This window comes from Sorex araneus, chromosome X (genome assembly GCF_027595985.1).
Source record: "Sorex araneus isolate mSorAra2 chromosome X, mSorAra2.pri, whole genome shotgun sequence".
Lineage (NCBI taxonomy): Eukaryota > Metazoa > Chordata > Mammalia > Eulipotyphla > Soricidae > Sorex > Sorex araneus.
In genome coordinates, this window is record NC_073313.1 from 85,095,738 (window position 1) to 85,111,528 (window position 15,791).

General features: G+C 37.0%; 1 protein-coding gene across 1 annotated transcript; it reads right to left on the bottom strand.

Moving 5' to 3' along the window:
• Positions 1–11,861: 11,861 nt before the first annotated feature.
• Positions 11,862–12,827, bottom strand: LOC101540727 (olfactory receptor 11A1-like). Its single transcript, XM_004606424.2, has one exon. The coding sequence runs from the start codon at positions 12,825–12,827 to the stop codon at positions 11,862–11,864; it is 966 nt and encodes a 321-aa protein (XP_004606481.2).
• Positions 12,828–15,791: the final 2,964 nt, after the last annotated feature.

Here is a 15,791-nt window from a genome sequence, read left to right on the forward strand (position 1 = left end):
GCTCCTATTTTGGGATCTCTGACATGCTGAAACTTGCCTCTGAACATTTCAGTACTCTTATTTCTTGGTCATGCTAGGGGGAAAAACCATTTTCTATCCTGGTTTCTATTCTGCTCAATAACACCTTGTTTTGTTGAGCTTCCTTTGAAAGTTCAGAACAAATGTCAAGTCCTTCCTTTTTCATTCATCACTCAAAATGCACTGACATCTTCTCAGAAACTTTGCTTGTGTTTAGGGTTTCTTCTACAAGTTAGCCCCTTCATCTGAATTTAATTCTTCAATATTTGTTCTTAGAGTTGCAACTCATTATGAGAATTAATGAATTAAATTTATGATCTTTTTATCAGTTACGTAGATGACTGTATAAATGACCAATTCGTACATCATCACGAACCCCTTAAACTTTTTGTGGCACTTCCAATTCTTGTGCTTGATATTATGCATCTCCCTATATCTTTTTCTTAACACTTAATGTATCGCACTTTTAAATTCACTCAAAAGTATTTGATACTGATTATTTGCTTTAAGCAATAGACACTAAAATTGGGGGTGATATGAAAATAACATGCATTCCAAATTCTATGCTTAACAAGTGCAAGAATGATTGACAGTTTTGTTCCTGAAAGTTGAAATGTGTTGCCAGTTTGCACTTAGCCACAGTTACAAATACTGAGTAACAAATTCTCTTTGAATTATATAGATATATTTTACAGGTTTATTGTTTTAGAAATTAAGACACTTATATTGTCCTTTCTATTATGAGTAATTTTTGTCTTTCTCTTGTCTAGGACAAGTTGAAGGTCTTAACACATGGGATGGGAGAATAGGTTAGTAGGATTTGAGACTGCAGTTCTCAGTTTAATTATTAGTATGTACCTTTCATAGTAACCTAGCCTAATTGTCTCAAGCTATCTCTGAGTAACTGTAATATATGGCAGTGTTTGAGACAAAAGAGGAGATGGTAAAACTAGAATCTAATTTGAAACCCAGTTAACTAGCTTAGTCAAGCAGATAACTCATTGAACTGCAATTTCCTTGTTTACATGAAGGGAATAATATTTATCTGAAAAATTCCTGAGGTTTAACTGAAGCAATATACATAAAACAGCATCATAGTTAGCACATATTAAAATATCTGTTATTAATTGGTAAGTAGTTCATTTTGACTTAGTAAAAAAGTCAAAATATCTCAAGGCTAAAAAAGTAGCACCCATACTTGTATTGAACACGAATAATAAAAATAATATTGGTACTGAAAGGTTATCGAGAATATCCCTTACCTGCTTTTAACCCTCAGATCTTCTCCAGTGCGATCGTTACCAGTTATTATTGTCATACTGGTCTCTTCTATCTCTTACCTACCCTCATCCCTACACACACTTGTGGTTAGTTCTAACCATTGACCAGTCCTCCTAACCAGTATTTATGCTGGCCATGGATATTCTTCTTCTATTTATTTTTATATAGCACAAATGAATACAGTCATCCTGTATCTGTCCCTTTTCTTCTGATTGATTTCACTCAGCATGATACTCTCCAAGTTCATCCATTTATAGGCAAATTTCATGACTTAATTTTTCTTGACAGCTGCATAGTATTCCATTGTGTAGATGTGTCATTGTTTCTTTATCCATTCATCTGTTATTGGGCACTCAGGTTGTTTCCAGATTCTAGCTATGCCCAAAAGGGAGAGAGAGAGAGAGAGAGAGAGAATAAATGTGCCTTCCAAGGAGGCAGGCAGGAGGTGGGGTGATGGGAGGGAGGGAAGAGGGAGGGAACCTGGGGGAACTGGTTCTGGGAAATGTATGTACACTGGCAGAGGAATGTGTATTGGAATATTGTATGACTGAAATCCAGTCATGAACAGCTTTTTAATGGTATATCTCGAAGTGATTCTATAAAAATGTTTTTAAAAATTAAAATAATGATATAGCACTGTAGCATTGTCATCTTGTTGTTATTGATTTGCTTGAGTGGGCACCAGTAGCGTCTCCATTGTGAGAATTTTTGTTACTGTTTTTGGCATATCGAATATGCCAGGCTCTGCGTTGTGGACAGGATACTCTAGGTAGCTTGCCGGGCTCTCCGAGAGGGATGGAGGAATCGAACCCGGGTCAGCCACGTGCAAGGCAAATGTTTTAACTGCTGTGCTTTTGCTCCAAATTAATACTTATTAATCCCTATTAATGCTAGGATGATGATAATAATAAATATAATTATAATAATTCAGATACTTCCTTCACAGAATAACGTCAGAATAAATAATCCAATCTAAGTCATGTTCTAAAGAGAGACTAACACTCAGGTTTGTGAGATGCATTTTGTTTTCCTTGAGACATGTCCTCACATCAGTCATTCTGAACCTGAAGACACTCCAAATATTTAACTTTCCAGCTAAAATGTCCTTGAGTCTCTTTTCCTAGGCTAGTTGTAGTACAACTAGTCAGGAACTGAGAGCTTCCATTACTTAAGCAACAAGGCTGATATTCAAATAAACTTCCTTTTCCTACTGAGTAATTGAGTTACTATTATTTCATATTCTTACTTCCAAATATATATCCTAAATTTTATTGCCAAGATTTTGGATAATAAAATCCATATTAATGTATTAATAAACATAATCAAATTTCACACATAATTGAAATCTTTATTACTTTTGTGGTTCTGTTTAAGGTATTGATTTACCAGCCATGTCCTTTCTTGGTAAAATAGTAAATTCCAACATCTAGTTTATAAATGAATCTGTTCCATTTTGTAAACTAGTGAAATACAAATTAATGAGGTTTACTTTATCTATATTAATTCTAACTGAAGTGACCTGTCATTTATCTGAAGGTTTCCTTTCTGGAACCAAGAATCACCAAGTGTTCTTGGAGTGAAAATCTAAGAGTTAACCTTTAAAATCTAAAGTGATGATACAAAATCTATACACCAGAATATATACAGAGCACTTATAGAAAAACTCCTAAGGCTCTAAATCTACTTTATACATAACTTTAACTCAGGTTAGCTTCCAAGCCTAGGGTAGAATAGAAAATGTCAAAGGATTACTGGAGGGATAAACAATGTTATCAGAAAAAAATATTAGAAAGAAGACAGGATACTTCTTTAAATTATGAACAGCCTGGGGCCATTTATTGGATAATTAAATAGTTTGATACACTGCAATATTTCTCCTAAAGTCATTTCTTATATCCTAGCCCAACCTGATGATTAGTATCTATAACAGATAGTCTGGAATCAACCTTAAAAGGGCAAATTGTGTCATGTAAATGGTATGAAAAGACAGAAATCTATCTGTCTGAAGCAATTACAATGAAAAGGCTTTGAGCAGTGAAAGGAATGCTGCTATTACTTGAGGCATGCACTTGTAAACTTTTTCTCTGTAACCAATGCCAAACAGATCAGGTGTTAAAGTATCTGCTAAACAAAGTACATTACTCTACATTCTGCCAGTCTGACTTCAATGAACAGAGAAGAATTTATGATGAACATATTGTCTATGTGTAAATAAAACAAATGCTAGCTAAATGGCTCTGACACTTGTTTTCCCTCCCTGAGGTGGCCCACATGTGACCAGTCTAAATGGAGTCTGAGTTACAATTTTGTAATAATGATGTGGCAGTTGTACGTATGTGTGTGTGTATTGTGGAAGTGGGTTGATCTCCATTGATGAAGCTCCAGGGAGTTTACTAAGGATTCTCTTTAGACAAAAAAAAATGCTGGCAAGTCATTTTGCCACATCACATTCCAGAAGAAATGTATTACACGAGAAAGGAAACTATTGGCAAATAAAAGCTGTGCTTACAGGACTGTAATGAAGTCAGGGAATTTTCTTTCAACTTGTTACCAATAATAAGCATGCACTCTAGGGGGTGGGGTGGAAAATGGCAAAATAATGGCCTCCCATTCAGCTATTATATACTTGCTTTTAATAACTCCCCCAGAGCCTATTTCCTAGTGAAGTTCTTTGTAGTTAAAATGCCTTCTTTAACTAAGTCAGGTGCATCCATTAAAACCACCAATTCATTAGTGAATGAGGTCACAAATTCTTAAATCCCAACAATTAGTGTGTCAAGTAAGGAAGCGAAGTGATGAAAGAAGCAGTCTATTGGCTGCCAGAAAAAAACTAGATTTTTCTGGCAGCCACATACAAACCTAGTTATCAGGAGTTAATATAAGTCAGTGCACTGCACTTGGATCTAATCATGATTTACATATGGATCTTGTATGAAGACACTTGCATGAAAGATGGTTTATGTGTGTATATTATGCCCAAATATATATATGTATATATATATATTTGTGCACACATATGGATAAGAGTATCTTTGTAAATAGGGCACTTATCTTGTAGCTATTTAGTGGGAGGAAAGTCTGAAAGTATAATATTTCCAAGATAGTTCCTAACAAAACTCTGTATCAGACAAAACTCCAATCCCTAAAAATAGCCTGAAAACATCGAGATAAAGTATAATTGTGTCAAGTTCATTTTGTATAAGAAGTTATTAAATTATCTGTTTGAAACAATTACAGTGAATGAGGTTCTATTACTTCAAGAGATGCTTTTATAATTTGAAACATGCTCTCATAATGAGCACTTCCCAGCCATTTACAAACAGATGAAGTGCTATGGTATCTGCAAAACCAAAACAAACCACATTAGGCTCTTCCATTGTGGGTATTCATCTGAATGAAACATTGTGTGTTTCTGGGGTGTGTATGTGTGTGTGTTTTAGCTGGTGTATATTTATGCATGAAGAAACGCAGTTATGAGGGAATACAATTTTAATGAATTTATTTTAATGTAAGTAGATGATTTTTGCTCAGCATATCACTATTATCATCGGTCTACTATCCTATTCCAAAAATTTGACCTTTTTCAGTAAGGATATCATAGGTCAAATTTGGCTAAATTGAAGATTGCTTGGATTAACTGACCCTGTCTACTTGTTGAGCCCAGAAACCTTATTGCCCCATCCTGTAGCCTCAGTTACATCCTCTCGCCAAAGCTGCCACATGATCTTTGGTCCATTCTGGCCAGAGCTGCTTTCTTGAAACTGACCTAGTGACCCTGCTTTGGCTAAGTTAAGCACTAGGCCTGGCAGAACAAGGTTGGACTGCAGGACTTTGCACGGTGTGAACCATGCTCCGTTGAGAACAGTAAGAACATGGATACATGAGAGACTGCTTCACAGGGCGAAGGCAGGGGGTGGGGGCAGACTACTGGTTTTGATGGAAAGAAGTACATGAGAAATATCAAGTACACTTTGTCAAAAGCGAATTAACAATTGTAGAAATCAAATGAGAACCAAGTTTGGAGCATGCTGAGTTATCAATAGAAAGGAGGAGAAAAGGAGAGTAAAAAGAAAGTACTAATATGGAGAGTCCTGGATCCTAAAATATCCTGGATCCTGATGACAGCCAAGACGTTTATCTCAACACTGTCCCTGGAAACATAGCAGCTAGTCGTTAACTGAGAAACTTTATGTCAAGAACTTGCTGAAAACTGCACATATCTCAGTAAACACGGCATAGCATAATCTCTCATGAAACTTTCTGCATATTTGGGATCAAAATGAAAGTTCATTTTCATAATTCTGTGTGAGATGTTCTACAATAGAAGTGAGAAAGGACCATCAGAAATGAGCAGTCAAGAGTCAGCCTTGAGCACTGCCTGGTGTGACCCCAAAATTGAAAACAACGGTTTATCAAGTGAGCAGTGGGATGGGTGAAGACTATTTAGAGGATATCCACTTAGCTTCAGGATGAAACAAAAAATTTCTATCTTAGAATGGAAGGCCTTTTATGAATTGGCTCTCTTTGGTCTCAATTTTCACCTTTGTTTACATGCTAGAATCAGCCACACTGATTTTCTTGCAGAGGGTTACTAAACATTGAATAGTCTCTCTTCCAATCCATAGCAGATTATGATAATGTTATAGTAAATGTTCTCTAGAGATTCCTCAATGGAATTTTACTTATTTATCATCATTCAACTCAGGTAACACCTGCTCTGTAACCTACCTTCCTCCCTCAAATGGAGATGGCTACATCTATACATTTTGTAGGACTGACATAATAAAGTACCATTAAACAACTGAAATTGAACTAGAAAATAAAAGTTTATTTTCCCATAGTTACATAGGCTAAAGGTCTAATATTAATCCCTCTAAGATAACTAAGAAAAAATCCACCGTATTTTTTCCTATAAATTTCTAGTAGTTTGCAGGCAACATTTGGTATTCCTTTACTTATAGACATATCATTAGAATTTATACCTTTATTACAGCACTGTCATTTTTTGTCTTTGTGTATTACTCTCCCTTTTATTAATGCACAGATTATACTCAATTAGGGTCCAGTTTAATGATCTCATTTTAGTATGGTTGCTTCTATATTCCAAATAATGTCATTATTCCTATGTTCTGGGCATTATAATTCCAACATATCTTTCTTGAGAGGACAAAATTCACATCATAACAGTGCCTCTACCCAATACCAACTTATGAGGAAACTATGTATAAGAGCATTAATAATCCTGATTGAAATTATATTTATTATTATATTTCACCATTAAACGGTCAACTCCATGGAAGCAAGGGTCAAGTTTTATTCATTATTCTATCCCTACAACTGGAAACAAACACAGCACACAGTAGGCACTTAATACATATTTGTCATGATACAAGTGTCACTTGTATCAAAGACCAGTCCCTTCACATATGCTCTTAATTTTGAACCTTTAATCCTTTGCTGAGACCATAGAACACCAGCTTCATGAATATTCAATTTCTTCTGTTCTAATGAATTCTTCTAAAGGTATTCAAATTTTGTATTATTATTTCATATTACAAAAATAATCTTCCCTTAAGTTCCATCCCACTTCATCATGGCTTCCAACACTCATCACTCTATCAAAAGCCCTTTGTGTGTGTGTGTGTGTGCGTGTTTGTGTGTGTTTGTGTGTGTGGTCATCATGCTATCAGAGACTCTTCTTTCTTGGCTTCTCCTCTCAGCATACTTGGCATAATTTTCCAAACTTTCCTTCTTAAGCCACTCCTCTACATTTGCATGGGTTTAAACACTTTTTTTCCTATGTATTTATTTCCAAACTTTCCTTCTTAAGCCACTCCTCTACATTTGCATGGGTTTAAACACTTTTTTTCCACTTCTTGGTCTTGTTTGCTAGTTGCTTAACCTCTACATAACCACTAACTGATGAAGTTCCCAGGTGTCCTTTCTTGTATCTATTCACTTTTCCTGCAGAACTATAGTATTTCATTAATTTTCATGTTTTAAAATGTCACCTGTATACTGATAGCTTTTAAGTTCATATTAATAGCTCAGATATCAGAAATAGTTTGAGTTCTGGTCTAGTATATTGATCTAAAATGATCTAATTATTTGTTTTCTCTCCAACTTAAGTTCTATTCCAGTTTTCTCCTAATCCAGTTAACATTACAAACATGATAAATTCATAATTTTGTTTGTCTGTTGTTGTTGTTGAGGAGGGGTGGTTAGGCCTCACTGGTTGTACTCAGTGCTCACTCGTGTCTCTGTGTTCAAGGATCACTTCTGGTAGTGCTCAGGAAATCATATGTAGTGCTGAAGATCAAATCAGAATCAGATGTTGAAAAGCAAGCACTTCAATATCTGTCCTATCTCTCTGGACTATTTCCTAAAACAAAAACTGAAATATCATTGACATCCTCAATATAATTCATCACTAGACCCAACCATTTCTACCTTTAAATATATCAACTTTAATTCATTTTTGTTCTTTTGGGGGCCATATTTGGTCGTGCTCAAACCTCATTTCTGGATCTGCACTCAGGGGTGACTACCGGTGGGCTCATGGAACCATATGGGTTGTCATGGATTGAACCCAGGCCAGCTGAATACAAGGGAAGTAACCTACCTGTTGTTCTATTGCTCTAGTTCCTCAAGTTCAGTTTATTTCTCCACATCTATGCCACAATTCTCCAAATACACAATACTATCATATCTCACTTATAGCATTGCAGTTATGTTCTAAGAGATTTCCCAAAGTATACTAGCACTCCACTTCCATTACATTAAAATCCATACTTGTTGTGATCTAGGGTGATGACTTAGGTGGTAAAGCATATGTCTAGCATGTGGGAAGCCCTGAACTTAATCCCTGGCACTAGATGCTCCTTCCCAGCACCACCAGGCATAGCCCTGGTGGCCCCCAAGAACCATGATGTATAGTCCTACCACTGAAGTGTGAGAATTATCTCCTTCCCCACCTTATAATCTATATTTGCTTGATTTTTTTCCCTGTTTGCCTTTCAGGTCTCAGTTCAAATATCATGTATTTGGAGGTTTCTCTGATATCTCCAGCCCAATCAAAATGAGGTAGTTACCCTTAAGTATGCCTTCCTATAATCTTATGTCTTTTCTTTATAGCATATATCACAGTATTAAGTAATGGAGACATCATCATTATACAGGTGATAGTTAAAGTTTGGGAGATAGTAGCTATCTAATAAGAGAGGAAGGTACATACCATTCAGCTATGACCTTAACAAGTTCTTATTCTGGGTATCTTTTTGATTGTTTTTGTTTGGGGGACCACATTCAACTGTCTTTAAGGCTTACTCCATCCTCTGCATTCATGTATTAGTCCTGGACAGCTTTGGGAACCATATGAGGCACGTTGGTTCGAACCTGGATCAACTGTATGCAAGTCAAATGCCTTACCCCATGTACTCTCTCTCTTTCTGGCTCTATTTATTGTCTTACAGCATGCAATCTTCTAGGGACTAAAATGCAATGAAAAATTCACCAAACAATGTTATTTCCATTAATACTCAGATCCACAATAGATTACATGGGATTCACAGTGTATAGCTCTACTTGATTTATTGGATAGGAGAAAATAGTTAGGTAAGGATCATGATGTATCCAAGTATCACTTGTATCACTTGTTTTCCGTTGATCTTTGATTTGCTTGAGTGGGCGCCAGTAACGTCTCCATTTGTCCCTGTCACATGCTTGTGTAGCCCAATGATATCTGCTCACTCCAGGAACAGGAAGAGTCTCAAACCGTTCCTTCACAGTTTTGACTAAGAAGTCTGACCATCTCGTTGGTGGGTGGCCAGGCAGTCTTTTGACGTCCCGTGGAATCCAGTCGGTAACAGCTCTAGTCCAGCGGTTGTCTCTGAATCACATTACATGTCCAGCCCATCTGATTTTTGATGTGTTGGCAAACAAGACAGCGTGCCTGATTCTTGACCTTCGACGGAGGTCAGAACTCGGGATGCCTTCTCTCACTTGAGTGGGATGTGATACTCCTAGCATAGCTCTTTCGATTCCTCTTTGGGATACTCAAATGGCGTTCTCATCCTGTTTACATAGGGCCCAGGTCTCTGAGGCATATGTTAGTGCAGGAAGAAAAGTGGAATCGAAAAGATGTGCCCAGAGTTAGAGGTTCTTCATCCTCTTAACCATTTCTTTGATGTTCTTGAAGGTGTTCCACACTGCTCTCATCTTCCTGAGCAGTTCTGGCACCAAGTTGTTCCTCATGTTGAGTTCTTGACTCAGGTACACATAGCTGCTGCATTCAGAGATGCTCGTTCCATTGAGAGCAAATGGAGCATCAGGGACTAGTTTGTTTTTCATGAGCATCATCTTGTTGAGGTTCAGCTGCAGTCCGACCTTTCCACACTCACAGTCGAAATCAGCCAGCATTTGTGCCACTTGGCTAATGTTTGGCGTTATGAGAATGATGTCATCAGTGAAGCGGAGGTGGTGTAGTTGCCAACCATCTGTCTTCACTCCCATTCCTTCCCATTCCAGTCATCGCATGACATTCTCGAGGGTGGCACTGCAGAGTTTCGGTGAAATGGTATGGCCCTGCCGAACTCCTCTCTTTACGTCAATGATCACTTCCTTGTAGAATGTTGAGATCCTGGCTGTGAATCCATAATACAGCTCCTGGAGGATCTTGATATGCTGAGTTTGAACGCCCTGTTTGGCTAGGGTTTCGATGACCGCCTCAGTCTCAACAGAAGCATATACTTGTATGCAAGTATAAAGGATAAACAGGTATTTTCCAAGTAAGAAACATACATGGGAAGTATTTTCCAGCCAAAATGCATGAGGAATAAGAGATACAGGAGTATATGATACATTTAAGGTGGAATCTGGTGGGCAATGAAATTGGGGAAGAAGGCAAATAGTTTCAAGGAATACATTGAAGTATTTTGTATTTTGTCCTGTGAAGAAAAGTAACAAATGTCTGCTTGTGTAATGAATTGTGCTGGATACCTGAGTGTGGAGCAAGAAAAGATTTTCTTTCTCTGCCTTTGAACGGTTTACAGTCTCTCTGAGAAGACAGGGTGTACATACAAAAACTGCTACTCGTCAAATGATGAGGAATAAAATAATTCATGGAGGAAGAAATGAGATAAGCAGTAAATAGGGAGAGTTCCAAGACAAATTATGACTTAAGTTGGGTCTTGAAGGGAAAAAATCAGGTGAATAAATTCAAGCAAGAAAATTATGATTATCTGTGTTTGTTCATAGACCACAAAAGACCACAGAAAGCTTTTCTAGATAGGTCTTTACACTGTGTGGTTTTATATTTATTACATGGCTATTTTTAAATTGATGTAAGTAAAAATCATGTGATTTTATGTGCAGAAATGTTCCTTATGGCAGTCTTTGGCATCTACCTAGTCTATATCAATGTAAAAATATATATCCTGAGCATTTTGAATATCATCTTTCAAGTTCCTGTAACCACATTGTTCACTATTCAATTCTAAACAACTAACATAATGCCAGAATAATACAGGCACTCAACAAATATTTTTTCCATTTTCTTTCAATAAATATTTTTTGACTGAGTGAATAAATGCATAAATTTGCCCTTTATCAGAGAAGAATGTTTTGCTTTCTTCACTCTTTGAATGTAGTTTGAATATGCCAGTGATAATGCTAGGTAGCTGGTGACAGATACAAAAATTAGAAACAAAAGCACAAGTGAGGCTAAGAAGGCAAACTTAGGTACACAGCGGGAAAATCTGGGGCACTGAGGAAGGGAGAGTGGGGTCAGAAAAACAAACAGAAGGAAAACACAGTAGGTGGCTATAAATGTCAGATAAAACTCAACTTAGAAAAGAGTGCCCTGAGGCAATTCATATCTAACAAACTGTTGTAACTTCTTAACGCACATTTCTCCAAATCAAGTCTTCTAATGAGTTTCCATATATTTTATTATATTGCATCTTTATCTTTATGATCCCAAACCAGGCAGAACTGTGATGTCATAATTAGCCATTTAACACAGTTTCAGGGGCAGAATTCTAGCTTGTATGCAGAAGCAAGTAAGTGTGCTAGATTCAGTTAACCATTCCTCTCATGCTTATGCTGTTAGCACAATTGTAACCCCTCCTCTATTCTCGAGACATCCAAGTCTAAATTATTAAAGACACACAGAAAGAAAATAAAAATTGGACAGAACTTAAACACATCTAGCAATTCAGTATCAATCCAAGACTGAGCTTTGGGTTGATTATATGCAGCAATTACTCTTATTTGTACTAGAAAGTTTCCTCTCATAAACTAAATAGCGCTCCTCATATCTAACAGTATGAATATGTTCAAAGAAACACTGGATAATCTCAAAGATCTGGGACTAAAAGAAATTGATAGGCTCTTCATCCAAAAGCATCTAAGTAGATTGTTTAAGGTGTATAAAATATTTCATGTTATAAAAATTATAATATACTCTGTTTTCCTAGTTATATTGTTACCTTAGAAAGAGGATAGTTCTTTGACCTGTAGAGTGCCATCATTTTTGTCAACAAATGAAACTCATCACTGTAGAATCAAATCTTTAGCTTCTTCAAGGCTTCCTTGACATCTTTGTTTTTCAGGCTATAGATGAGGGGGTTGCACATGGGAGTGACAACAGTGTAGAGTACAGAGAAAATTTTGTTGACAACTGGCACCCGATTGGCCAAAGGCACAGCATAGACCAGAATCAAGGTCCCGTAAAACAATGTCACGACCACTAGATGAGAAGAACAAGTGGAGAATGCCTTCTGTCTACCAGTCATGGAAGGTATATGCAAGACTGTGGAAATAATCTTCCAGTAGGAAACTAGGGTTAACCCAAAAGGGGCCAGAGTCACCAAAGCTGTTAGATTCATGCAGACAAGGTTAACCAGGTAGGGATCTGAGCAGGAGAGCTTCTGCAGAGGTTTCAAGTCACAAAAGAAGTGATCAATCTCATTGCCACCACAGAAGGTCAAACTGGATATCATAGCAGCTTGGAAAGCAGCTGCCACTGTAAAACCACTAACCCAAGAGCCAATTACTAGACGCACACATACAGTCCCATGCATTAGTGTTGGATAGTGCAAGGGCCGGCAGACAGCCAGATACCGGTCATATGACATAACTGCCAGAAGGTAACATTCAGTGCTGCCCAGTGCCCCAAAAAAGTAGAGCTGAATAATACAACCAACCATGGAAATCACTTTGTTCTCTCTCAATAAATCCACAAGCATTCTAGGCATAATGTTGGAGGTGTAACAGATCTCCAAGCAAGAGAGGTTTGCCAGAAAGAAATACATTGGTGTCTGGAGTCCCCTCTGAGTAACCACCAGGACTATAAGGAGAAGATTACCAGAAATGGTGGCTAGGTATACTATGCCAAACACCAGAAAGAGTAAGGGACCCAATTCCTTGAGGTCTCCAAATCCCAGTATAATAAACTCAGTCACCATAACAGTAGTATTTCCTGGCCCCATAGATGTCAGAATTTCCTGGGAAAGTGTGACTTTCTCCATACTGTTGTATCTGGTCAGTCTACCACTTGCATTTCCTACACATTCTAGTTCTATCAGTGAATTGTCATTCTATCAATAATTGGAGTTCTGTGTTGATGAAGGCCTTTCTTACAGATTGCTCCTCCACATAGTTAAATTTGCTCCAAAAAACTGTTTTATAGTCATCAGCTGAACCTATATGGAATAATAATGAGGATATTAAGTGGGGAAAAGGAACGATTCTGAAAAACTGCTCATATTCATAAAGGAACAATCCAGAGTACAGCTGTGATTATAGTAACCAAAATCTCCTAGTTCACAAAAGAGATTTGGAGATCCCATATTGACAACCTTTATGTCATTTTGAACAAAGTAATTTCTCATGAAAAATTCTTATAAATTTTTGAAAACTCAGAGAAAAAAGCCAGATAACAAATCATATTCATGAACTTTATCAGAGCTTGAACCAGGAGCTTAAGCCAGGACTAAAAGGGAGGAAATAAAATCAATCTATTGGTGTTACTGTGCCATCCATGCTTGTTTGGTAATAGCATCTCTGAGATAGCAGAATGGCAGTTGCTGGAGAAAGTAGATTCTAGACAGGCAGGTGCAATTTATATCCTGAAACAGAAAATAAGTTCATACTTTAAAATGCTATTTTTAAACATGAAGTAATGAAATTTGCATATAAGTGGATCAACATGGAAAGTATCATGTTAAGCGAAATGAATCAAAAAGAGAGGGATAGGCATAGAAAAATTGCACTCATGTGTGGAACAAAAAGTAACAGAATAGGAGACTAACACCCAAGAATAGTACAGAAAAAGACCAGGAGGTTTGCCTCAAGGCTTGGAAGTAGGCCTCACATGCTGGAGGAAAAGGCAGCTCAGGCAGAGAAGGGAACACCAAGTAAAGGGTGCTGGGAGGATCCACTCGAGTCGGGAGTTGCCGAAAATGAGAACGCAAACACAAAAGTTTGTAAGTATGTAACAGTACCTCACAATGATTCACTAATAAAATAAAATAACTTTTTAAAAAAATTTAAAGCAAAAATAAAACATTGCCCTATAAAGATTGATATAATATATATATATATATATATATATATATGTCTTTGCTTTTGGGGTCACAACCGGCGATGCACAGGGGTTAATCCTTTAATCCTGGCTCATACACTCAGGAATCGCTCCTGGTGGTGCTTGGGGGACTATGTGGGATGCTGGACCATATGTTGTGCCAAGGATCAAACCATGGTAACAGCATCAAGGCAAGAGGTAAAGGTAAAGGGATAGTAGATATGGTCCTTCCCTTCACTTTACTCTGTTTTATTTTGGTTTGGCTGTCATACCCAGCAGTGTACAAGGTTAGTCCTGCCTCTGTGCTCAGGGTTTACTTCTGGTGGTGCTCAGCATAATATAAGATGCAGGGATTCAAATTAACATTAGCAATGATCAAGACAAGCACTTAACTCCTGTGTGATTTCTCTGGCCCTGCTTTTCACTTTTTAAATTTGGTTTTCCCAGTGAGATATTTAGAAGTGAGGTATTTGCTCCGACAGTATTTTAAATTTTAAAGTATTTTAAATTCAGGTATCTGACATTAAAAAGATAGTGGCCACTAGTCATAGACAACAAGGTCCAAAAAAATCCACACTTCTTTTCATGTATATCATGAGCAGTGAGGAAAAAGTAAGTATATTATCCCAGTTAAGGTGTATTGATCCGTTTTGAGATACGTAATCATATAATGTTTAAACATATGAACATCAGTGCTAATTTGCCTGTAATCAACTCACAGACTCTACATTTACTGTGTGACCTTGGGCAAGTTACTTAAGTTCTCTGGCCTCAGTTTTCTCACTTTAAAAAAGGCAATGACCAGAGCAATAGTACAGGAGGTAGGACATTAGCCTTGCACATGGCCAACCAAGGTTCAATCCCAGGTTCAGAAACCCTACGAGGAAAGATCCCTGAGTGCAGAGCCAGGAGTAATCCCTGAATACTGCCATGTGTGACCCCAAAACACACACAAATGATAGCACCAAGCAGATAATTCAAAGGACCAGGTCATATATTTTGCATTCAGAACCCCCAGCTTCTATCTCTGGCACCAGAGGGTCTCCAGAGCACCACTCTGTCTAGAGAGTTTAAATATAATTTATATGTGGCCTATGCTTTAAAACCAATTTGCTGTGAATTTGCCTGAGGTTAAAGAATTCATCTGGTTATCCTTTCTTACCTCTTTTTACAATTGCCCTTCTCTTACTTTACAAGAGAAATGCCTACTCACTTGGCATCTCAAATATTATACTTGCTGCAGCCACTTTTTTCACAAATGTTCTAAGAGTACAGTAGGAGAAGAATAAGTCAGTCTTAGAGTACAGGTTCTGGTCCTAATTAATTCGCATTCACTTACTTTGTAACATTTGTTTGTTGTAACAATTTGGAGACTTTTGTTTTTAATTTAGTTGAAAATTTTATCAAGTATACATGTTTTCATTGATATATATATATATATATAATAAGTTAATCAAGAAAAGACTTCCAAGAATTAAAAGATGTATGACACCAGGACAAAATTCTAGGGGAGGGGAGTGATTAACAGAAACAAGTTTAAAATTTATATTATTAAATGTCTGACAGATAATTTGTTCATTTATATTTTATTGGGTGACCATGGATATCAAATTGCTATAGTATTTAAAAACCAGAGATTACATTTATAGAATTATGCAAAAATTTAAAGCAATATTTATATGAAAAGTTATATATTTTAATTTAACAATAAAAATTCTAGACATCAATTTTTTCAGTTAAAGTGCAAGGGGACAGAGGACAACACAAAGTTTCAAGAGGTAGATTTCTGATTTATCCCTCTGTGTCCTTTCTTGCTTGATAGCAAAGAAAAGAAAGAGGTGGGAAAAACAGTCACATAGAGATGTTATTAAAATGCAGTAGCAAGTCCTACTGCACAAGTTTCGTTTGC

Coding starts and splice junctions, on each gene's coding strand:
- LOC101540727 (XM_004606424.2), bottom strand. CDS start 12,827: ATGGAGAAAGTCACACTTTCCCAGGAAATTCTGACATCTATGGGGCCA.